Genomic DNA, 25,746 nt, shown 5'->3' with positions numbered 1-25,746 from the left:
TTGAACAGGGCCTCTTGAGAATGTCAAATTTGACACACACACACACACAAAAAAAAACCTATTGCTTATTTAATAAAAAAAATCCTGAAATTGCATTATTGAGAAATTAAAGTTAGTGCATTTTTAATAAAGTGTTGGTTCGTTGCTGCACGTTACCCCGCGAGGAGACATGAAGATGGATGGAAATTTTGCTCAGTTTTTTTTTAGGGGAAAGAAATAGCCTTTAAAGGCCTACTGAAATGAGATTTTCATATTTAAAAGGGAATAGCAGGTCCATTCTATGTATTATACGTCATCATTTCGATATATTGCAATGTTTTTGCTGAAAGGATTTAGTAGCGAACATCCACGATAAAGTTTGCAACTTTTGGTGCTGATAAAAAAGCCTTGCCTTTACCGGAAGTAGCAGACAATGACGTCACAAGGGTGAGGGCTCCTTACATCCTCACATTGTTAATAATGGGAGCCTCCAGCAGCAAGAGCTATTCGGACCGAGAAAACGACAATTTCCCCATTAATTTGAGCGAGGATGAAATATTTGTGGATGATAATATTGATAGCGAAGGACTAGTAGGAAAAAAAAAAAAAGGCGATTGCATTTGGACGGATTCAGATGTTTTTAGACACATTTACTAGGATCATTCTGGGAAATCTTTTATCTTTCTATTGTGTTGCTAGTGTTTTAGTGAGATTAAATAGTACCTGATAGTCAGAGGAGTGTGTGTCCACGGGTGTCTTGAGGCCAGTCCCTGAGGGAAGTCGACGGCAGATACAAGGGCGGCGCCAACTCCACAGATCTCTGGTAAGAGGCGACTTTTTACCACAATTTTCTCACCGAAACCTGCCAGTTGACAAGTGGTCGGGATCCATGTTCGCTTGACCGCTCTGATGCATAGTAAAGCTTCACTTTCGGGAATTTTAAACAAGGAATCACCGTGTGTTTGTGTGGCTAAAGGCTAATGCTTTTCAACTCCATCTTTCTACTTTGACTTCTCCATTATTAATTGAACAAATTGCAAAAGATTCAGCAACACATATGTCCAGAATACTATTTAATTGCACAATGAAAAGAGACGACTTTTAGCCGTTGACGTTTTCAACAAGAAACTCCGCGGGAAATTTAAAATTGTAATTTAGTAAACTAAACCGGCCGTATAGGCATGTGTTGCAATGTTAATATTTCATCATTGATATATAAACTATCAGACTGCGTGGTCGGTAGTAGTGGGTTTCAGTAGGCCTTTAAAGCATGGGTGTCAAACTCATTTTAGTTCATGGGCCGCATGGAAGAAAATCTGTGCGCACGCGGGCCGGACTATTAAAATTATGGAATTAAAACCAAAAAATAAAGACAACTTCAGATTGTTTTCTTCGTCTCACTTTGGCCAAAAATTGAACAAACATGTTCTGAAAATACTACAATAAAAATATAGAGAAAAAATACCGGCAGCGGTAAAGTTTAGATCCATGAAGGAAAGAAGAAAGTGAATGATTGTTTATAACTAAATAAATGTACATATGTTTTCTTTTACTGTAATAAGTAACGTTTATGACAACCTTTTTCCAAAGCACAATAGAAAATGTGATATTTAACAGCATAATGTATACATTTATCATTTGTTTTCCAAACACTTACAAAAAAGTGGGACCCCAAAAAATGACTGTGGGACCCTATTTTTATGACTTGATGGGGTCCCTGAGACCCCATTTTGAAAATTCCTAGCGCCAACACTGAATGAGTATTGGTGCGTGCAAAACAGCAGCAGGCGGCTGCGGCCTGAGGGCCGCTGCTAAAACTAATCAAATATCATCCCGGGGCCATAGATCATTGATCCGGCCTGCAGGCCTTGACTTTGACACCACTGTTTTAAAGCATAAACGTCCATTCCAATGGACATTGTGTTTTTGGTCAATTCTTTTCCAGGGTAAAGAAATAGCCTTAAAAAAAGATATGTCCTCTGCAGCAGTGTTTGGTCCATTTATTTTGTAGGAAAAATAAATATCCTTCAAAACATCATTGTCTACTGCAGTGGACATTGCCGTTTTTGGTCAATTCTTTTCCAGAATAAAGAAACAGTCCACGCTAATGTCTGCTGTGTTGGACAATAACCTTTTTGGTTTATTTCTTTTTGGGGGAAAATAATCACTGTGCGGAAGTTACATTTTTTTGGTCAATTTATTTTTTGGTGGAAAGAAATACCCCTCAAATCACAAATGTCCACTCCACTTTTGGTCAATTATTTTCCAGGGTAAATGAATCGCCTTCAAATATCACATGTCCACTGTAGTGGACTTTAGATTTTTGGTCCATTAATTTTGAAGGAAAAAGAAATAGCCTTCAAACTAAAAACGTGTACTGTAGTGGACATTAACTTTTTGGTGCATTTCTTTAATAGGAAAAAGAAATAGCCTTTAAATCATAAAGGTCCATTGCAATGGACTTTGCGTTTTTGGTCAATTATTTTCCAGGGTAAATGCATCGCCTCAGAATATCACATGTCCATTGTAGTGGACATTAGATTTTTGGGCCATCAATTTTGTAGGAAAAAGAAGTAGCCAATCATGTACTGCAGTGGACATTAGGTTTTTGGTCCATTTATTTATTTGGAAAAAGAAATAGCCTTCAAACCACAAACGTGTACTGTAGTGGACATGAACTTTTTTGGTGCATTTATTTAATAGGAAAAAGAAATAGCCCTTAGAACATAAATTTCCATTGCAGTGGACATTGCTTTTTTAGTCAATTCTTTTCCAGGATAAATAAATAGCCTTCGAAAAACACATGTCCACTGCAGTGGACATTAGATTTTTGGTCTATTTATTTTGTAGGAAAAAGAAATAGTTTTCCAACCACAAACGTGCACTGTAGTGCACATGAACTTTTTGGTGCATTTCTTTAATAGGAAAAAGAAATAGCCTTTAAAACATAAATGTCCATTGCAGTAGACATTGCTTTGTTGGTCAATTATTTTCCAGGGTAAATGAATCACCTTCAAATATCACATGTCCACTGCAGTGGACATTATATTTTTGGTCTATTTATTTTGTAGGGAAAATAAATAGCCTTCAAAACACAAACGTGCACTGTAGTGGACATGAACTTTTTGGTGCATTTCTTTAATAAGAAAAAGAAATAGCCTTTAAAACATAAATGTCCACTTCAGTGGACATTAGGTTTTATGTCAATGTCTATGTATCTTTTAGGGGAAAGAAATGGCCTTTAAAACAAACAAACAAACAAAAAAAATTGTGCACTTTAGCGGACATTAACTTTTTGTTCAATTTCTTTTTTGGGGAAAATAACCACTTTAGGAGTTGATACATATTTTGGTGCATTTGTTTTTCGAGGAAAAAAAATACACTTTGAAGCATAAACGTCAAATGTAGTGGACTTTGTTTTTGATCCATTTAATTTTTTGGGGGGAAAAAAGTATTTTAAAACATGAACGTCCACTGCAGTGGATATTGCGTTTTTGGTCAATTATTTTCCAGGGTAAATAAATAGCCTTTGAAACACAAATCTCCACTGCAGTGGACATTAGGTTTTTGGTCCATGTATTTTGTAGGAAAAAAAAATAGCCTTCAAAACACAAACCTGTACTGTAGTGGACATTAGTGAAGTGAATTGAATTGTATTTATATAGCACTTTTCTCTAGTGACTCAAAGCGCTTTAGACATAGTGAAACCCAATATCCAAGTTACATTTAAACCAGTGTGGGTGGCACTGGGAGCAGGTGGGTAAAGTGTCTTGCCCAAGGATACAACGGCAGTGACTAGGATGGAAAAAGCGGGAATCGAACCTGGAACCCTCAAGTTGCTGGCATGACCACTCTACCAACCGAGCTATACCGCCCCTAAACTTAACTTTTTGGTGCCTTTATTTTACAGGAAAAAGAAAACATCTTTAAAATATAAATGTCCATTGTAGTGGACATTAGGTTTTAGGTCCATTTGTATTTATTTTTTGGGGGAAAGAAATAGCCCTCAGAGTGTAAATGTGTACTACAAAGGACATTAACATTTTGGGCTATATATTTTTTCAGGAAAATAAGTATTGCAGGATTTACTAAATTTTTGGGTCAATTTGTTTTTCAGAAGAAATAAATGGCCTTCAAAACACAAACGTCCACTGCAGTAGACATTAATCTATTAGTCAATTTATAATTTGAAGGGAAAGAAATAGCCTTTGAAAAACAAACGTCAGTGGACATTAGGTTTTTGGTTAATTTAATTTTCGGGGGCAAGAAATAGCCTCAAAACACAAATGTTTTGTAATTAGCAAAAAGATGTGCATTTTCTACAAGTATCAATAGGAAAATAACATCTTTAGTGACTTTTAAAAGCTCATTTTCCCTTAAGAAATGGTAATATAACAAACTTACAATTTTAATCATGATTAATCACATTGTTCATAATTAACTCAAAAAGAATCGTGATGATTGCAGATAAACATGTTTTTCATCATTCCATCAAGTGTACATATCCAAGACAAATCTTTTTCAAGTTTTTAATACCATAACTTGACAATTAGTTTGCTTTAATAAAATGTATTTTTAACATTTTGCATTTTAAACATCTCAACAGAAAAAAAGACAATAAAACAAATGCCAGATTTTGTATTTTGTAGGAATACAGAAATAGTATTCCTGCTGTAGAAGCCCTTGCGTTTAGAGGAGAGGAGCTACACTTCCATGTTTAAATACAAATGTATACACATTATGGATCGGTTTGCAGCCGAGTGTGAAGCGGCTGGAATGAGAATCAGCACCTCCAAGTCCGAGTCCATGGTTCTCGCCCGGAAAAGGGTGGAATGCCATCTCCGGGTTGGGGAGGAGACCCTGCCATAAGTGGAGGAGTTCAAGTACCTAGGAGTCTTGTTCACGAGTGAAGGAAGAGCGGATCGTGAGATCAACAGGCGGATCGGTGCGGCGTCTTCAGTAATGCGGACGTTGTACCGATCCGTTGTGGTGAAGAAGGAGCTGAGCCGGAAGGCAAAGCTCTCAATTTACCGGTCGATCTACGTTCCCATCCTCACCTATGGTCATGAGCTTTGGGTCATGACCGAAAGGATCAATCAATCAATCAATGTTTACTTATATAGCCCTAAATCACTAGTGTCTCAAAGGGCTGCACAAACCACTACGACATCCTCGGTAGGCCCACATAAGGGCAAGGAAAACTCACACCCAGTGGGACGTCGGTGACAATGATGACTATGAGAACATGATACTGTTATACTGATGACTATGAGAACATATGAGAACATGATACTGTGAAAGATCAATCCATAATGGATCCAACACAGTCGCGAGAGTCCAGTCCAAAGCGGATCCAACACAGCAGCGAGAGTCCCGTTCACAGCGGAGCCAGTAGGAAAGGATAAGATCACGGGTACAAGCGGCCGAAATGAGTTTCCTCCGCTGTGTGGCGGGGCTCTCCCTTAGAGATAGGGTGAGAAGCTCTGCCATCCGGGAGGAGCTCAAAGTAAAGCTGCTGCTCCTTCACATCGGGAGGAGCCAGATGAGGTGGTTCGGGCATCTGGTCAGGATGCCACCGAACGCCTCCCTAGGGAGGTGTTTAGGGCTCGTCCAACCGGTAGGAGGCCACGGGGAAGACCCAGGACACGTTGGGAGGACTATGTCTCCCGGCTGGCCTGGGAACGCCTCAGGATCCCCCGGAAAGAGCTAGACGAAGTGGCTGGGGAGAGGGAAGTCTGGGCTTCCCTGCTTAGGCTGTTGCCCCCGCGACCCGACCTCCGATAAGCGGAAGAAGATGGATGGATGGATATACGCATTAATAATGAAAAATGTGAAGTGAAGTGTTGCACAAATATGTAGATAATGGATTTCACTATATAAAACACTTTTTTGGGGGTCTCTAAAAAAGTGCTATATAAATATAATTCACTTCACAGTTAACACTTGGATTGTTACGATCATGCTTTGAATATCAAAGATGTTTGGCAATCTGTAATCGTGATATTGTGTACATTTCATGATGTACAAGTTAATTGTCTTCATATTACTGCATGACAATATTTTAATCTTTTATTAATAAACTGCAACATTCGGCTGTCATGTTTTATGGTCACGTTCTGTTTTGTTTTGGATTCATTGGGCACTCTTGTTTGTTTTGTCACCATGCCAACCCATCAGTTTTCACCTGTTATGTGTTCACTACTCACACACCTGATTTGTCTGGACTCACGCACCTGTCATCACTGCACCGATTTAAGCCTGTAGTTGCCAGGCAGTCAGCCTGGCGACATCACCCTCTACGCACCCTTGCTCAATGCCGATGATCCATGTTCTTTTTTCGTTCCCCGTAAGTTTTGTTATGCATGCCATAGTTTGCAAGTTTTGTTTTCAGTCCATAGTTCACGTAGTAGTAATAGTTTTGTTTCATAGCCAAGTTTTGTACCTCCTCTGAGAGCGCCTTCTGTTGAACAACTTTGTTTTGTTTGTACTTTTCGAATTAAAATTAAAAGATGTCCTTACCTTCACGCCGTGTCCGATCCAGTCGTTTTGCACCACGGGAAAACAAACCGCACCAAAGTCCACGCCTCGAAATCGGCCTGTTAAACATCATTTAATATTACTCAACTGTACCAATATTTATTTTCCTGCAAATATTACATATTACAAAACATATTTGACAAAACTTGGCCGTAATGCAAGACTTTTTTATTTTCTTAATGTAGTTAAACCGGATGTAAAGCATAGCGTTTTTATTTTGGAGCCAGAAAAGTGTGATTGTTCCGAGAAGATGTTTTGGCATGTTTTGAAGACGGACCAGACTGTGTACAATAAAATAAAAATAAAAAGTCCCCATTTGACTTCGGTAATCCAAACACGGATGTATAATTACATGTTGTTTATCAAAAACTATCTGCCTCCATAAATAAAGTCAGCTCAAATGTAAATTGAATTCCAATTGACATTTAATGTGAGGAAGAAATGGAAGTAAAGACATCATTTTTTGGAAGACATGGAAATCTACACACAAAACAAAGGATCAGAGAACAATAATGATCCACGCTTTGCTCACAAAATATCAACCCCCCCCCCCCCTGCCCCCCACTTCCCTCCAGTGGGTTACAATAAAAAAAACTCGATTAACAAACTGCTTTAAAAACATGACAAATTGTAACCTTTCGATGGCAACAAATCTGAATATGTTGCAACAACACTCACTGTTCTCAGTACTTAACTTTTACTGTGATTTTCTACTAAATAGTTTATAAATCCATGTTGTGTTTACCTTCTTTTTTTGTTTTTGAGCGCAATAAGAATGATCTCCGGAGAGATCCACAAACACAAGAACACAGGCAGTGTTGCACTTTTATACTTCGGCGTAACATCAGTAAAATCTGATTAACGGGAGGAGAGAGGCTCAGTCTAAGTTGTTATTGAAGAACAACAAAACAATACACATATGAATGTATTACTGCCGGGGTTGTGTTTTTGTTTTATAGATTACTCATGAATTATCACTTTTCGAAACACAAATGTCGGATAGCACTATAGTGTCCTCTGCAGTGGACATTTGTGTTTTGCTGATCTGTGTTTTTTTTTTTATTTTTATAAATATGTACTTCTAACATAAAAAGACCAACAACAAGCAGAATGCTGGTTCTCAGGATAATATTGTGAAACAAAAACAACAGAGTTTCTGTTTTATATCATCCTCAGCAGGCTTTTCTGGTCCTATGCTATCCTACACTGTCCTCACTGTTATTTTAAAGGCCTACTGAAATTAGATTTTCTTATTCAAACGGGGATTGCAGGTCCATTCTATGTGTCATACTTGATCATTTCGCGATATTGCCATATTTTTGCTAAAAGGATTTAGTAGAGAACGTCGACGATAAAGTTCGCAACTTTTGGTCGCTAATAAAAAAGCCTTGCCTTTACTGAAAGTAGCAGACAATGTGCGCGTGACGTCACGGGTGTGAGGGCTCCCCACATCCTCACATTGCTTATAATGTGAGCCACCAGCAGTGAGAGCTTTTCGGATGGAGAAAGCGACAATTTCCCCATTAATTTGAGCGAGGATGAAATATTTGTGGATGAGGAAAGTTAGTGAAGCACAAAAAAAAAAACAAAAAAAAACGACGGCTCCAGGTACCAGCAGTGGGACCGTTTCAGATGTAATTAGACACATTTACTAGGATAATTCTGGAAGATCCCTTTTCTACTTATTGTTTTAATAGTGTTTTAGTGAGATTGTAAAGCCATACCTGAAAGTCGGATGGCTGCGGTGGACGTCAGTGTCTCTCAAAGAAGCCAATGCAAGAGCGAAGATCACAGCTGCCATTTTGAGCTGCAGGAGGAAGTCGCATAATCCACTGAAGTCTCCGATAAGAGCTAACTTTTCCCATCCAAAAACGTGCTGGTTGACGTAGAGAAACATGTTCGCTTGACCGCTCTGTGTTAAAGTTTCACAACAAACAAAGAAACACCGGCTGTGTCTTGGTGCTAAAGACAGCTGCAATCCACCGCTTTCCACCAACAGCATTCTTATTTATAGTCTTCATTATTAATTGAACAAATTGCAAAAGATACAGCAACACAGATGTCCAAATTACTGTGTAATTATGCAATGAAAACAGACGACTTTTAGCCGTGTGTGGTGCTGGGCTAATATGTCCCCTCCAACCAATAACATCACAAACACGCGTCATCATTCCGCAACGTTTTCAACAAGAAACTCCGCGGGAAATTTTAAATTGTAATTTAGTAAACTAAAAAGGCTGTATATACATGTGTTGCAATGTTAATATTTCATCATTGATATATAAACTATCAGACTGCGTTTTCGGTAGTAGTGGGTTTTAGTAGGCTTTTAACATGACCTGTAATTAGGGATGTCCGATAATGGCTTTTTTGCCGATACACAATATTCCGATATTGTCCAACTCTTGATTACCGATACCGATATCAACCAATACCGATATATGCAGTCGTGGAATCAACACATTATTATGCCTAATTTTGGTGTGATGCCCCACTGGACGCATTAAGCAATGTAACAAGGTTTTCCAAAATAAATCAACTCAAGTTATGGAAAAAAATGCAAACAAGGCACGTTACATTTACTTGAGTAACTTTTGGGATAAATTGTTCTTTTACGAGTAGTTTTTATGCAACATACTTTTACTTTTACTTGAGTATATTTATAGAGAAGAAACGCTACTTTTACGCCGCTCCATTTATCTACATTCAGCTCGCTAGTCGCTACTTTTTTTTTTTTTATCGATCTGTTAATGTTTGTTTTGGTTTATGACAGAGCTTCAAAGTAGGATCTACGCATGCCTGCGTTTCACCAATCACATGCAGTCACTGGTGACGTTGGACCAATCAAACAGAGCCAGGCGGTCACATGACCCGCCTTAATCATGTTGACAAACGTATTGGGGTGTTACCATTTAGTGGTCAATTGTACGGAATATGTACTGTACTGCGCAATCTAATAATAAAAGTTTCAATCAATCAATAAAAAGTGTAAAGGAAAAAAGGCACTTTTTATTTCAACCGTACTTCCCGTCAAAAGCCTAAAGATTGATCGCACAGTTCCTGTATTCACAATAAAAGTGCCGCTGCATCGCGCCTGCGCTAACAAAATAAGAGTCTCCGAAAGCCAGCGCAAACAAGCTAGCAAGCTACGGAGTTTGCCGCCGATGTATTTCTTGTAAGGTGTATAAAAACGAATGTGAAAGCTGGACAAATAAGATGCCAAAAACCAACGACTTTCATGCGGTATTAGACAGAAAAGAGGAACTTTTTTTCTCCTCCATTTGAAAAAGTGGACGTTATCAGCACTAAAATGCAGGTCATCAGAATCAGGTAATACACCAACTTATATTCTTGTCTTCATGAAAGATAGGAATCTATGTGTTAAACATGCATGTATATTCATTAAAACACCTTTAACATGTCAACAAAAACGGCAAAGTAAATACATATAAATTATATACTGTATATATAAATGTATGTATATATACATATATATATATATATATATATATATATATATATATGTATATATAAATGTATGTATATATACATATATATATATATATATATATATATATATATATATATATATATATATATATATATGTATATATATATATATATATATATGTATATGTGTATGATATGTGTGTGTATGTATATGTGTATATGAGGTAGATCACCTCGACTTGGTCATTTATTAAGTAATTGATTAACGTTGAAAAACTTATTGGGGTGTTACCATTTAGTGGTCAATTGTACGGAATATGTACTGTACTGTGCAATCTACTAATAAAAGTTTCAATCAATCAATCAATCAATGCCTATTGAGCCTAAGGTGCTGTTAAGTTAAGCTCAATGTGCCTTATTTTTTTTAATTTTAATGTAGTATTATTTAAAATATATTATTGTTTTAGTTGCTTAAGAGATATTCATGGCTCTGAATTTGCTCACTGCTATTTTTATGTTGTTGTGCATTATTTGTTGCCGTAATCAGGTTACTCATCTGTTACTCAGTACTTGAGTAGTTTTTTCACAACATACTTTTTACTTTTACTCAAGTAAATATTTGGGTGACTCCTCCTTACTTTTACTTGAGTAATAAATCTCTAAAGTAACAGTACTCTTACTTGAGTACAATTTCTGGCTACTTTACCCACCTCTGCATATTTATTATTGAAGTCACAGAGTGCATTGTTTTTTTTTTAACATGCCTCAAAACAGCCGCTTGGAATTTGGGACATGCCCTCCCTATGAGAGCATGAGGAGGTTGAGGTGGGCGGGGTTGGGGGGGTGGCGTCGAGGTAGGGGGCTAGCGGGGGTGTGTATTGTAGCGTCCCGGAAGAGCTAGTGTGCAAGGGGTTCTGGGTATTTGTTCTGTTGTGTTTATGTTGTGTTACGGTGCGGATGTTCGCCCGAAATGTGTTTGTCATTCTTGTTTGGTGTGGGTTCACAGTGTGGCGCGTATTTGTAACAGTGTTAAAGTTGTTTATACGGCCACCCTCAGCGTGACCTGTATGGCTGCTGACTAAGTATGCCTTGCATTCACTTGTGTGTGTGAAAAGACGCACATATTATGTGACTACACGCAAAGGCAGTGCCTTTAAGGTTTATTGGCGCTCTGTACTTCTCCCTACGTCCGTGTACACAGCGGCATTTAAAATGTAAAAAATTTTACTTTTTGAAACAGATACCGATAATTTCCGATATTACATTTTAAAGCATTTATCGGCCGATATTATCGGACATCTCTACCTGTAATAACCATTGTCCCCATGCTATAATCAAAATAATGTCCACCAGAAAAGTCATAGGCCAGTTGTAAAGTGCATGCACTGTAACCCCAAACTGTTAGGCCCCTTCTACACTAAGGTTATCCAGGGTAAATCCCACCTAACCTTATCCGTGTCCACACATACACAATGGTTGTTTAAGACCCCCTTCGTCCACCGGTGCAATGCGACCTAATACGCATGCGTGGAAAATGCGCACGTCATAGTCACTTCCGGTGTTGCTTTGTGTGCAAGTTCTTAAATGTAACTTATCTGAACAATATCCAGTGTTGTGGTATTTCAATTCACTGGAATCCAGTGTGCTGTGTGGCCCTATTGTAGTGAATCACACCTGAGCCATCATAAATTAATCACATCCTTAATGGACAGGTCAAAGTAAACAATGTGATGAAGAACATTTTACATCAATCAATCTAGGGATCTCTTTTGCCTTGACCTTCATTGTCCATTCCTTTTTGGTGACAGTGGTCAGTGAAGAAAAATCCATAGATTAGCTGCACCGTCTTAAAATTCGCAGAGTTTAAAGTGTAAGAAAAAAGTAGTGGCTTTTAGTCTACAACAGACCTGGGCAAAGTAAGGCCTTGGGGCCACATGCGACCCGTTGAGCTTTTCAATCTGGCCCGCCGGACATTCCCAAATAATTTTTTTAGATCTTTAAGATGAAAACTGTAGCTGCCATTACGATGTGCAGTCATGTTTTCTAATGACCGGAAGTCTTCAACTATAAAAAGTATTTCAATGGTTTGAATCGGCGCTTATGGATGAAATACCACTTACTATGGTAATCTAATTAGTTACTATGGTAATTTAATTAGTTACAATGGTCATCTAATGAGTTACTATGGTCATCTACGTCACAGCAGCTCAGACGAGTCACCAAGCAGCGGGAAGCATTCCCACACACGCGGAAGGAGATTTTCACAACAAAATGTTCTAAAGCTTAGTGATGTATAGAATAGAATAGAATATAATAGAATAGAATAGAATAGAATAGAATAGAATAGAAAGTACTTTATTGATTCCTGGGGGGAAATTCAGCGAATATCAGATATATATTAGATTGTAGGTGGGTTTATTTTGTACTCATCGCGCTCATATTTCACTGTTTGTTGCATTCATGTCGCGTTCCACTTGATTGTAATATATGTCGATCGAAAGGCGGTGTGACATTCATATTATGTCAATATTCAGTGTTTTATCCTTCATAGAAAAATTTAAAATTCCATTTAGTTTTGTAAGGCGTTCTGTCATAACGTTTTCAGCATTCAATCAGACATTACTGCGAGGTTTTGTATCAGTGTTCCTAAAAATAGATATACCGGCCCCCAGACACATTTTTTTCTCTAAATGCGGCCCCCGAGTCAAAATAATGGCCCAGGCCTAGTCTACAGTTTACAGTAATATGTATTTAAATAACACTGTATAGCAGCGCTAATCGTTACTTGGCACGAGTGCGTTAATTGCAAACTGGCAACTTGCGCTCTAATTGCCAGCTATCTTATATATTATAAAAAAAATAACATTTATTTATCAAGTTAACTCATGTGATTAATCACAAAAGATCATAGCATTAAGCATGTTTCAATGCAAATTAATCACTTAATTTATTTTGACTGTGGATGGCTACCTGAAGGTCTGAGGGTGGCATGCATCAGTGCAAAGATGAGTGAGAAGACTCCGACTGGTGTTTTCTGTGGCAAATATAATTTGTAAATAAAACAAATAAAAGTGGTACTTTCAAATAAAGCAAACCATTTTGGCTCCCTCACTGTAAAAGATACATGCCTTCCTGTGAAATGTACAACCAGTATATTAAACTGCCTCAATGTTGTCACACATAAGGATACAAGTAACTCCTCCTGAGAACCAAGATCTGTTTTTTTTGGTGTATTTCTGTTGTCAGAATTACACATTTTTTTGTGATGTCCGACCTTTGGTATAAACCAGGGGTCTCAAACTCAATTTACCTGAGGGCCACCGAATGCAGAGTCTGGGTGAGGCTGGGCCGCAAAAAAAGATTTCTTAAAAAAAAATGTTGCATACTCCTCAGTATTTCTAGTTGTATAATAACTTTTTCTGTGCAAATAAGACACATCGGGGTGCCCCTGTACTCTACAAAGAAATATTGCGTATCCCACTTTTCCTGGAATTGTCTTTGCTCACCACTAACATTTCTCTTCACTGTAGGCTTTAAAAAAAGACATGTTTGGGGTTGTGGAATATATTTGTATTCAGCCGACGCACGGAGAATAATCTTTTTTCCGCAATGTGTGTCGTTCCGATTTTCCTCCCTACAGCAACACAGCGGTCGGCGGATAATAGCTGGGAAAGTACCGGGATAGGCAGCGCAAAATAGTGACGGCTCCCGGAGTGTTATCTGGCGTCATATAGAAATATATGCAGTGTTCATCGTGTGAGGCAATGCAAATTAAACAAAAAAAAGTTTGAATTGGTCCAGGTTATCAGGGACTGACGGACAGGTGTTGCGGTGTGACTGCAGCCAGGCACTTAAGAAAACCCTCGTCTCCATGGCAACATCTCAGTCGCTTTCACTCATTTGCCGCTTTTCCACTAACGCAGGGGTAAGCAACCCAGAATGTTGAAAGAGCCATTTGGACCCAAATAACACAAAGCTGTCAAGCGCCATTCATATAAAACTTGCGAACCGCACTAATATTAAACTTTCATATTATGGTGGGGGCCGCAGGATAACTTCTCGCGGGCCGCAACTGGCCCGCGTGTCTGAGACCCCTGGTATAAAGACTTGTCGTTTAGGGCCACATATCTTGGGATTTTGTAAAGATTTAAAGATGTGTTTCTGCCATTGAAATCTCCCAGTTAATAAACATGTCATCATGAAGGTTAAGAAAAATTACATTTTGTTGTCACAGTTCAGTAATAAGCTTGTTGGAAAAAAATTAGGAATACGCAACACAACCTACACGCATGTGCACAAATGGAAAATGGTTAATTCCTCCTGGGAAAACACTTCACTGACATCATGACGTCTACAAAAATATCACATTTCTGAAAAAAACAAAACAAAAAAAACACGTGTCACCAACAAAGGAAAGACATATAAATTAAGATCAATCTATTTGAGGCGGCGTCGGTTTAAGTTTCACTTAATTTCATTGCACATAACTGCGGTGCGTTCAAGGACCCTTGATTAATGTTTGAAACAGAGGTATCAATATTTTTTAAGGATAGGACATGTTATATAATAACATTCTTCTGGCTACTTAAGAGACGTATTGTTCGCTTTCGAGTGTTTATCTTCCTCAGTTTTAATTTGCAAACGTTTTAGTGTTTCTTTAATGACACAAAAAAGGAGAGGGTTGGGGGCGTCACGTCCGGTTTACAGTATGTGAGGTCAGGCAAATTCACTTCCCGTGTTCATACTGCTTTGAGTAGAGAACGGTCACTCTAAGAGAGCACAGCTTGTAGGTTCAATGTACACAATTGTATAGATGTATGTATATATGTATGTATACAAATGTACAGACAACAATGTGTTGACATAAGTGCCCATTGGGGTATGTCGGTTTTTAATGGGGAATGATCTTAAAAGGTACATCATATTCAAAACCAACTTGTATTACCTATTGGTACCAATTTTTCTGTATCCAGGATCTGCATAAGTCCTAAAGTGGGGGTCAGCATGCGGCTCTTTTTTAAAAAATGGAAAAAGATGGGAGAAAAATATATTTGTTGTTTTAATAACATTTTTGTAGGAGGACAAATATGACACAAACCTTCCTAATTGTTAGAAATCCCACCGTTTAATATGTTTGTGTTTATGCTTCACTGATGACCGTATTTGGCTAGTGCCGTTTTGTCCAACTAATTTTGTTGGCCCTTGAACGCACCGTAGTTTGTTTACATACAACTTTCTCTGACGCTGCCACAGCAAGACATATTTTAGTCTCATTTTGTCCACTAAACATTTTATACTGTGCGTGGATGCACAAAGGTGAGCTTTGTTGATGTTTTTGACCTGCATGGAGTGCTAATAATCCATGCATCCATTGGGACGGCGTGGGGAAGTTGGTAGAGTGGCCGTGCCAGCAAGCTGAGGGTTACTGATTCAATCCCCACCTTCTACCATCCTAGTCACGTCCGTTGTGTCCTTGGGCAAGACACTTCACCCTTGCTCCTGATGGGTCCTGGTTAGCGCCTTGCATGGCAGCTCCCGCCATCAGTGTGTGAATGTGTGTGTGAATGTGGAAATACCGTCAAAGCGCTTTGGGCTCCTTAAAAAGGGGTACAAAAGCGCTATACAAATATAACCATTTACCATTTTTATTTTATTTTTATGCAAACATGCTATTTAGGCTAGCTGCGTGTACATATTGCATCATTATGCCTCGTTTGTAGGTATATTTGAGTTCATTTAATTTTGTTTACTTATGTCCATTGTTTATTTAATTTATATTTGCATGTCTCATGACACATTATCTGTATGTAATATTGGCTGCATCTATGAATGTGGGCCATGTTGTTCCAGACCACAGCAAACGTTATTCAGCTTGCAAAGATTGTAATAAATCCATCAGAAGGAGACAGGCTGCCGTTTCCTTGAACTTGGGCACACACATCTAGACATTTGTCAGTTTTAGGTCAGTATTTTCCAGGAGTTATATAACCCTCTTACACACATACTGTACTTAAATCTGCTGGATTTACCCTTTATTTTATGCTGCAGCTGTCACATATACGGTAATATTGTACATGGTAATTGTTATATATTGTATATATGATTTAGACATAATATAATATATTAATATATATAATATACAGTACATATACCATGTAAATATTACGTATATATGTTATATTTTATATCGCTATATTTAGTCTATTTATACCTGCATTGTCCTTTCCATCCTTACACTTTCCATCATTGGAACTGAGCTACTGTGTGGAAGAATTTCCCTTGTGCATCATTAAAGTTTGTCAAAGTCTAAGTCTAAGTCTAAGTTAACGTGTTGCCTTCATTATAACACTTACATAAGGCTTTTAACTTTTTGTGGCTTCAGACATATTAGTTTTTTTTGTATTTTTGGTCCAAAATGGCTCTTTCAACATTAAGGGTTGCTAACCTAAACATTTGAAAACAAACCACGGAGGCATGGTAGAATTATTTACAAAAACAACCTTGCCTTCCTTCATGGTTCCTCTTAACGGGCCATTTGGAATTTTCTCCATAAGTGACATTTTTCCCAATTGTGACGTCAGCGGATATAGACTTTCATCCAAAGTAATTTGCGCGAGGCCGCCATTGTAGTCCACGCTGTAGTCAATAAGCAACTTCTTTTTCTCTATCGTTGTGGGGCAGACTGGCTCGTACATGCACATGCATCCTCTGCTGTTGCCATTTCTAATATGAAGTAGCGTATATTTTAAACCTACATCTGTTTGTAGACACGCTATGGAAGCGCTATAAACTACAACAGGGCAGATGGGAAGAAGACGCAGTCCAAGTGGAGGCACGTAAATAAGACCCACAAAAAGGCGCATCTCTTAGAGACGGTCAGAAAGCGGCTTGAAGATGGTCTGCAAAAAACAATTTATGCAGAATTTTGACCAAAGAACCACCACTATGTGTTATGTCGACCACAGGGAAGTATTTGAATGGAGAAAAAACATAACCCCTTCGTTGTCTTTTGTATTCACGTTAGCATTTAAGCTACATCAATCAATGTTTATTTATATAGCCCTAAAATACATGTGTCTCAAAGGGCTGCACAAGCTGCAAGGACATCCTCAGTTCAGATCCCACATCAGGGCAGGGAAAAACACGGTCCCCAAATTTATCAGTGTTATCAATCACAGTTTCATGATAATTTTAATTTCAAACGGTAATACTGCGGTTTATCATTATACCGTTTATCGTTACATCTCTATAATATTGTAATAATAATACATTATTATTAGGTCGGTGAATCTTTGGACACTGCACGATTTGATTAGATTTTTAGGGGCAATGATTCGATTCAGAATCGATTCTTGATTTAAAATGTACTTTTTCAACAACATTGGGTGCCAGTTCTGTGATTAACTACATTCCTCCATAAAATAGATAAACAGCGCTAGATAAATTTCTATATTACTAAAAAGAAAACTGTTTTGTTCAGTAACATTTTACCTAACCATTTAATAAAGTCAAATACAAATAGGGTAAGGTAAATAAAGTATCTTACAATTCTCTTTTTGTAATGTAAATGTGACGGTTAGCTGGCATCGTGGTGCGGGTTCGTTCTGTCTATTATGCAGTCAGACTGGACACACCGTGAAGGTAAGAAATGATGATTTATTTATACTACAAAACAGACTAAGAACAACAGAACTTGCATAAGGCACTAAAGGCAAAACAAACAGAACTAGCATGGGAGCTAGAAAGAACTAAAAGCGCTAGCATGTGAGCTGGGGAACAAACAAAAGAAGCATAGCGCGGAACCTAGCAAGTACAAGAAACAGTTCTTTACCACGATTGGGAAACAGCGTCGTCACCTGTTGCACGGAACAGAAACTAGGATGCGAGAGTGAATCAACAGAAAAGGCAGGCTTAAATAAAGGTGGTCATCATGAGGCAAGTGCGCGTAAAAAACAAGAGGCAGGTGACACTAATGTGTGACTATGGACACGGAACAAACAGGAAGTGCCACCAGGAACTAAGGAAGACAAACACTAACAAGATGTGATACAAAACGGAACCAAAACCAGAATAAGACATGATCCGGGCAGCGGATCATGACAGTAAATCTGTACAGCTGATATTATCATCTACATCAATAATATTATTTTCCTGAGTAGCTAAACAGGATAGGTAAAAAAAAAAAAACTAACCTTAATAAATATTTAAGATTAAGTATCGTTACAAATAATTCTTTTGAAAATCTAATATGTCTGTCAAATGATATTTTTTAATCATCATTAATCAAATTTTGGAATTTGGATTAATCATGATTAATCACAGGTGATTAACTGCTTGCAAAATTAACATTTGTTTCAGAAAAGACCACAATATTTGTACAGAAATGCATGTTTATTGTCCGAATAACACCTTGTAACTTTAAAAAAAAAAAAAAAAAACATTTTGCTTGAACGCATTTGCTTTTGTTTGCACAAAACCTGGTAACAGTTTTTTGTTTGGAGAGGAATTTGCCAGCGAGTACACCAGTCGGAGTCTCCTCACTCATTTTGACGTATGCATCGATCTGGTCACTGAATGTATAGCGGTTAAGGTAAAAGAGCTTGAAAAAAAAATAAAAATTGAATATATATATATATATATATATATATATATATATATATATATATATATATATATATATATATATATATATATATACATATATATATATATATATATATATATATATTACATAAAAAAAAAAGTAAAAGACCTTGTAGGTCGAAATAAATTGCACTATTATTCTAAGTGTGTCCACGATTAATGCGATAATCACGTGAGGTTACTTGTTAATTTTGACAGCTTTAATTATTACGATAATTACTATTATGATTATTATTATTCACTAATGATAATCATGAATCTCTACATCACACTATGTAAAGGGGGAACTTGACATGTTTATAATCCTATTTAAGTGAATAGTGACAGGTTGTATGACTACTTTATATAGAATTTGTCTGCAGCATTTTGTCAAATACCAAAAGACAGAACTTAAATCAAAACACCAAAAAATTTGTGGGGTTTAAAGATACTTTTGCGAGCCTTTAGCCCCATGCCCCTAAAAAGGCCTAAGTTAATGTGTGTATGTGGGGGCGGAGATGTTAGTTTTAGGCCACTTCTACACCAAGCCGCCAAAAGTCATACAGGATTTATCCCACCTAACATTATCCTTGTCCACTCAACAGGGTTTTAGTTACTTTTATATCTTTTTTTCCAAATAGTTCAAGAAAGACCACTACAAATGAGCAATATTTAGCACTCATACAATTTAATAAATCAGAAACTGATGACATAGTGCTGTATTGTACTTCATCTATTTTTTTTTTTCAACCAAAAATGCTTTGCTCTGATTCAGGGGGTACTTGAATTAAAAAAATGTTCACAGGGGGTACATCACTGATAAAAAGGTTGAGAACCACTGGTCTAGCACAACACACTCATTGATAAACATATCCCATCAGGCTGCCGTTCTTCCAGGCCTTATCCAAAATCGTTGCTCAACCTTGCTATGTTGCCGTCTGAGAAGTGTTGTATCCAAAATAGCTGCAATCACGCGGTTTTTTACTCTTCAGGTATTCATGTGTGATTTCAACAGGCGTCTGTACATGTAGAGGAAGGAGAAACATGGGCATGTCTGGACGACTCGCCTCCATCTTTCCAGTGGTTACCTCCAACCGCACAGCAAAAACTGAAATCTAAGTAAGATTAAATATCTCAAATAAGGGTGATATTTGCATATTTTCTGTCTGATAAGATATTTCTTCTCACTAAGCAGATTTTATGTTAGTGTTTTACTTGTTTTAAGGGTTTCGGTCCGAAATTATTTCAGTAAGATATCACAGCTTGTAGCTGAGATTTGATGACCTATATTGAATAAAACATGCTTGGAACTAGAATATCAGCTGATCCAAAGCTGTGTCATTAACACTCACAAGTATAAAACTACTTTTTGAATGTAATAATTTCTTACTACAAGCATAAAAAAAAATCATGATGCCGAGCGTATATATAATTATGTCAAGATAATGGCACTAGCATTTACTTATTCAAGAATATTTTTCAACATATTGAGTAAAAAGGTCTGTTTTTTTTCTACCAAGAAAAGTGCACTTGTTTTTAGTGAAAATCTACTTAATTTAAGGTATGTTTGGGTTCATTAAATTTAGCTTATTTTACTTGTTTCGGAAAGTCTTGACAAGCCAAAATGTCTTGTTCTATTGGCAGATAATTTTGTTTAGTTCAAGTATAATACTCCTAATTTTTTTTAAATTTTTTAACACTGACTTTTTGCGGTGCAGTTATGAAGCTGGCTGTGGCGCGTTCTTTCTGACGTCACTTCCTGTGTGGGACGCGGTCTTTCTGGCGTCACTTCCTCTCCAAACTCAGTTTGTAAAGGATCGCTGAGTCCACCCAAAGCAAAGAGCCGTAGATTCAAAAAATACACGACGCACTTTCCCGTGTAAACAAATTATCCAAGGAGGGAAACCTTAAACCAGGGGTCGGTAACCCAAAACGCTGAAAGAGCGACCAAACATACAAAAAACAAATCCGTCTGGATTCGCGAAAAATTCAAAGCCGTATATACTGTAAGTCTTATAGTGAAGGCAACACATGACGTAAGTGTCTATATTACCTATAATAGCCTACTATCAAAATGACTATGTGTCGCAGGCTAAAGCAAATCTTCGTTGACAGAAATGTTGAAATGCTATATATTTATTCTACATATTTTTACAACATTAGAAACCATTAGTAAATCAGAGGCTACTAAGAAGGTGAGATAAATCCTGGAAATAACTGGCTCAGAATGGCCAAAGGTATAGGTGTGTGTGTCCAAGTTAAAGGAAACGGCAGGCTGTTTTCTTTTAATAGATTTATTACAATCTTTGGCACGCTAGGTAATGTTTGCTGTGGTCTGGAACAACATGGCACACAAACAATTATCTGAAATGCACCCAATATTCCATACAGATCATGTGTCATGAGACATGCAAAACTAAATTATATAGAAAGAAGATAATAGTAAAAGATATTAAATAATCTCAAATATACCTACAAATGAGGCATAATGATGTACTATGTACATACAGCGAGCTTAAATAGCATGTTAGCATCGATTATCTTGCAGTCATGCAATGACCAAATAGGCTTGATAAGCACTCAACACAATTCAATAACACCAACAAAGTTCACCTTTGAGCATTCACACACAGTATGAAAGGTTTGGTGGACAAAATGAGAAAAAAAAAATGAGTGAAATAAATACGTCTTTCTCTGGCATCATTGAATAAAGTTATACACGTTAAACTACGGTGAGTTCAAGGACCGCCAAAATTACTAGGACAAAACGGTGCTCACCAAATACTCTCATCAGAGAATCCTGTTTGATACAAACACTGGGATGTCTAATAATTAGGGAGGTTTGTGTCATGTTGTCCTCCTACAAAAAATATTTTTCCCCCCATCTCTTTTCTATATTCATACATTTTTGAAAAAGCTCCAGAGAGCCACAAGGATGATGCAAAAGAGCCACATGCGGCTCTGGAGCAACAGGTTGCAGACCCGTGCCTTAAACGATGATTTAGTGTGGCTGACACGAGGCTTGGGCTAAATAATTATTTGTTTAAGGAGTTATTTGGCTCAATATAGACAGGGTCTTAGAGTGGGGTGGGAGCTCTTCAGGAGTCTTATAAATATAAAATAATTACATTTAAGACCAAAAAGTGGGGATACATCCAAAGTGTCGCCCTGATGTAAAACATATTTTTGCACAATCAGCCTTTTCATATAAAGCCATAAAGGAATGGAACGACCTTACAACAAACTTGAAAAGTTTAAAAGATTACTCTTCATTTACAATTGAAGTTAAAGGGGAACATTATCACAATTTCTAAAGGGTTAAAACAAATAAAATTGAGTTCCCAGTGGCTTAATTAATTTTTCGAAGTTTTTCTCAAAATTTTACGCAGCACGCAATATTCCGAAAAACGGCTTCAAAGTGCCTGATTTTAACCGTCGTTATATCCACCCGTCTATTATCCTGTGACATCACAGCGTGACCACACAGGAAGAAACATGGCGGATAGCACAGAAAGATATAGCGATATTAGCTCGGATTCAGACTCGGATTTCAGCGCCGTAAGCGATTCAACAGATTACGCAAGTATTGAAACGGGTGTTTGGAGTGTGGAGGCAGGTACCGAAAACAAAATTAAAGAATAAACAGAAGCTTTTGAGCCATATCACGACAGACAGCGGCACAAGAGGAAGCGCGGACAAATTCGGCCATCGCCTTCTAAGCCACGATTGGTATGTGTTTGTTTGGCATGAAATGTGGGTGGAGGGAAAGGCTGGATGCAAATATAGCTACAAATGAGGCAAAATGATGCAATATGTACATACAGCTAGCCTAAATAGCATGTTAGCATCGATTAGCTTGCAGTCATGCTGTGACCAAATATGTCTGATTAGCACTCCACATAAGTCAATAACATCAACAAAACTCACCTTTGTGATTTCGTAGACTTTATGGTTGGAAATGCATCTACTTTGAGTGTCGCAGGATATCCACATATTCTTGCCATCTCTGTCGTAGCATAGCTGTCGTCCGTAAAGTGTGCAAAACAAACAAGGGACTTTCGCGTCTTTTGACCACTGTTGCAACTTGAATCTGTCTCTATTCGTGTTGTTACACCCTCCGACAACACACCGACGAGGCATGATGTCTCCAAGGTACCGGAAAACAGTCAAAAAAACGGAAAATAACAGCTGATTTGACTTGGTGTGTGTAATGTGTTTGCGAAAATGGCGGGTCGCTTCACGATGTGACGTCACGGGTGAAAGGTCATTGCTCTGACAGGCGAATAATTGAAAGGCGTTTCAATCGCCAAATTCACCCTTTTAGACTTCGGAAATTGGTTAAAAAACATATGGTCTTTTTTCTGCAACATCAAGGTTTAGATTGACGCTTTCATAGGTCTGGTGATAATGTTCCCCTTTAAAAAGTGGCTTAGGAGCAATCAAAGCTGCTCACACGGTCACTAGGGTGGGCACTATGTTTGACACATCAACTTAATGTGGATTATATTTATTCATGTCAGCATTTTTCTTGTAAATTATGAGGTGTGTCTGTTAAAATCATGGTTGTTTTTACAAATGATGACAGCTATAAACAAGAGCATGTATTGTCTTTGTGTGATGATGTATTGTATATTAAGTATGTGTCCATGACTTTTCTTAATTTTATTACGTGATATATGATTTTATTGCATGATTTTTGGATCCCTTTAATTTAGGCAGCCTGGGACTGCAGATGGAAATTTGCTATTTAGCTATATAATCTGGTACAGAATATATCTGTCTTTGATCTTAAAGGCCTACTGAAACCCACTACTACCGACCACGCAGTCTGATAGTTTATATATCAATGATGAAATATTAACATTGCAACACATGCCAATACGGCCGGGTTAGTTTACTAAATTGCAATTTTAAATTTCCCGCTGAGTGATCTTGTTGAAAACGTCGCGGAACGATGACGCGTGCGTGTAACGTCACGGACTGTCAGAAAATATTAGCGCGGCACCATTTGCGGCTAAAAGTCGTCTCTTTTCATCGCGCAATTACACAGTATTCTGGACGTCTGTCTTGCTCAATCCTTTGCAATGTGTTCAGTTAATAATGGAGAAGTCAAAGTAGAAAGATGGAGTTGGGAAGCTTTAGCCTTTAGCCACACAAACACACGGTGATTCCTTGTTCAAAATTCCCGGAGGTGAAGCTTTACTATGGATCAGAGCGGTCAAGCGAACATGGTTTCGTGACCACTTGTCAATCGGCAGGTTTCGGTGAGAAAATTGTGTTCAAAAGTCGCCTCTTACCGGAAATCTGTGGAGTTTGCGCCGTCCTTGTATCTGCCGTGACTTCCCTCAGAGACTGGCCTCAAGACACCCGTGGACACACCCCTCCGACTATCAGGTACTATTTAATCTCACTAAAACACTAGCAACACAATAGAAAGATAAGGGATTTTCCAGAATTATCCTAGTAAATGTGTCTAAAAACATCTGAATCCGTCCCAATGCAATCGCCTTTTTTTTTTTTAGTCCTTCGCTATCAATATCATCATCCACAAATCTTTCATCCTCGCTCAAATTAATGGGGAAATTGTCGTTTTCCTGGTCCGAATAGCTCCTGCTGCTGGAGGCTCCCATTAGAAACAATGTGAGGATGTAAGGAGCCCTCACCCTTGTGACGTCATTGTCTGCGGCTTCCACTAAAGGCAGGGCTTTTTTTATCAGCACCAAAAGTTGCAAACTTTATCGTGGATGTTCTCTACTAAATCCTTTCAGCAAAAATATGGCAATATCGCGAAATGATCAAGTATGACACATAGAATGGACCTGCTATCCCCGTTTGAATAAGAAAATCTCATTTCAGTAGGCCTTTAATGTTGCTGTGCATTGTCCCTTCAAAAAAAGACTAAACTAAAGGTAGGATGCAAGTACTTTGATGTGTGACCCACTTTGTTGTCTCCTCCTGGCAGACAGCTCTGCAAGGAGTTCACAGACCTGCTGGCCCAGGACAGGACTCCCCTGGGCAACTCAAGGCCCAGTCCCATCCTGGAGCCCGGCATCCAGAGCTGCCTCTCCCACTTCTCCTTCATCACGCACGGCTTTGGCTCGCCCGCCATCTGCGCTGCGCTCACCGCCCTCCAAAACTACCTCAGTGAGGCCCTCAAAGGACTCGACAAGATGTTCCTCAACAACCCCTCCAACAACCGGCACGGGGACAACAAAGCCGGCGACAAAGAGGAGAAGCAGCGGAAATGAGTGGACCAGGAGGAAGAAATGCAGAGAAACAGGCGTTACATTTCTTTCATTCCCCCCGAGGATATGCTGGTTGATGTGTTACATCCATTTTGCTCCCCATGCCGGCGTCCTGTGAGACTGAGGTGCAGCTAACACAAATGTGTGGGGGGCTAGGAGGGGGTCATGCAAGAAAAGCATTGTGGGTATGATGGAGGGGAAAAGGGTTAATTTATGCGTGTATATATTTATTTATATTAATTTAAATGGTTGATTGTGTAAATAGGTGCCAGCTATTTCGGAGTAGGCCTATTTCTCTGTGATTTGATCTTTGTAAAGGCTGGAGGTGGGAAGGACTCATCCACTGTTTGTTCTTTTCTGTTCTTCTAGAGCTGTTGTCATGGTGCTGATGATGGGTAGACATGCTTTGAATTGTCCAGTGCTTTCATTTCTATCACATTGATAATAAACCATGTGTTTTATTACAAGAGGCGTGCTGCAGGCCCCGTTTCTAACAATCGCTTTAATGACACTATGGGGTGGGTGGGTGGTGGGGGGAGTGGGGTTCACGCTGATTCCAACATCCCGCAATAATGATCCTCAAATCCAATGGTCACACGGTCAAAGCAATGCATAGGCCAGGGGTCCCCAAACTTTACGACACAGGGGCCACATTGTGTTAAAAAATGTGGCCCATCTATCCATCCAAATATATATATATGTATATATATATATATATATATATATATGTATATATATATATATACATACAGTGGGGCAAAAACGTATTTAGTCAGCTACCGATTGTGCAAGTTCTCCCACTTAAAATGATGACAGAGGTCTGTAATTTTCATCATAGGTACACTTCAACTGTGAGAAAAAGAATGTGAAAAGAAAAATCCAGGAATTCATATCATAGGAATTTTTAAGAATT

General features: G+C 38.2%; 1 protein-coding gene across 1 annotated transcript in view; it reads left to right on the top strand.

The window, feature by feature from the left end:
- Positions 1-25,263, top strand: part of LOC133542166 (transcription factor AP-2-beta-like) — a 47,587-nt gene extending 22,324 nt beyond the window's left edge. Inside the window, 1 exon segment of the mRNA XM_061886045.1 lies at positions 24,551-25,263. Within this exon segment, the coding sequence (XP_061742029.1) occupies positions 24,551-24,836 (286 nt within the window). The 3' untranslated portion in view covers positions 24,837-25,263.
- The last annotated feature ends 483 nt before the right edge of the window (positions 25,264-25,746 follow it).

Source organism: Nerophis ophidion, linkage group LG24 (genome assembly GCF_033978795.1).
Source record: "Nerophis ophidion isolate RoL-2023_Sa linkage group LG24, RoL_Noph_v1.0, whole genome shotgun sequence".
Classification (NCBI taxonomy): domain Eukaryota; kingdom Metazoa; phylum Chordata; class Actinopteri; order Syngnathiformes; family Syngnathidae; genus Nerophis; species Nerophis ophidion.
Note: the sequence above shows the minus strand (reverse complement) of the source record. Positions and strands in the feature narration are given on the sequence as shown.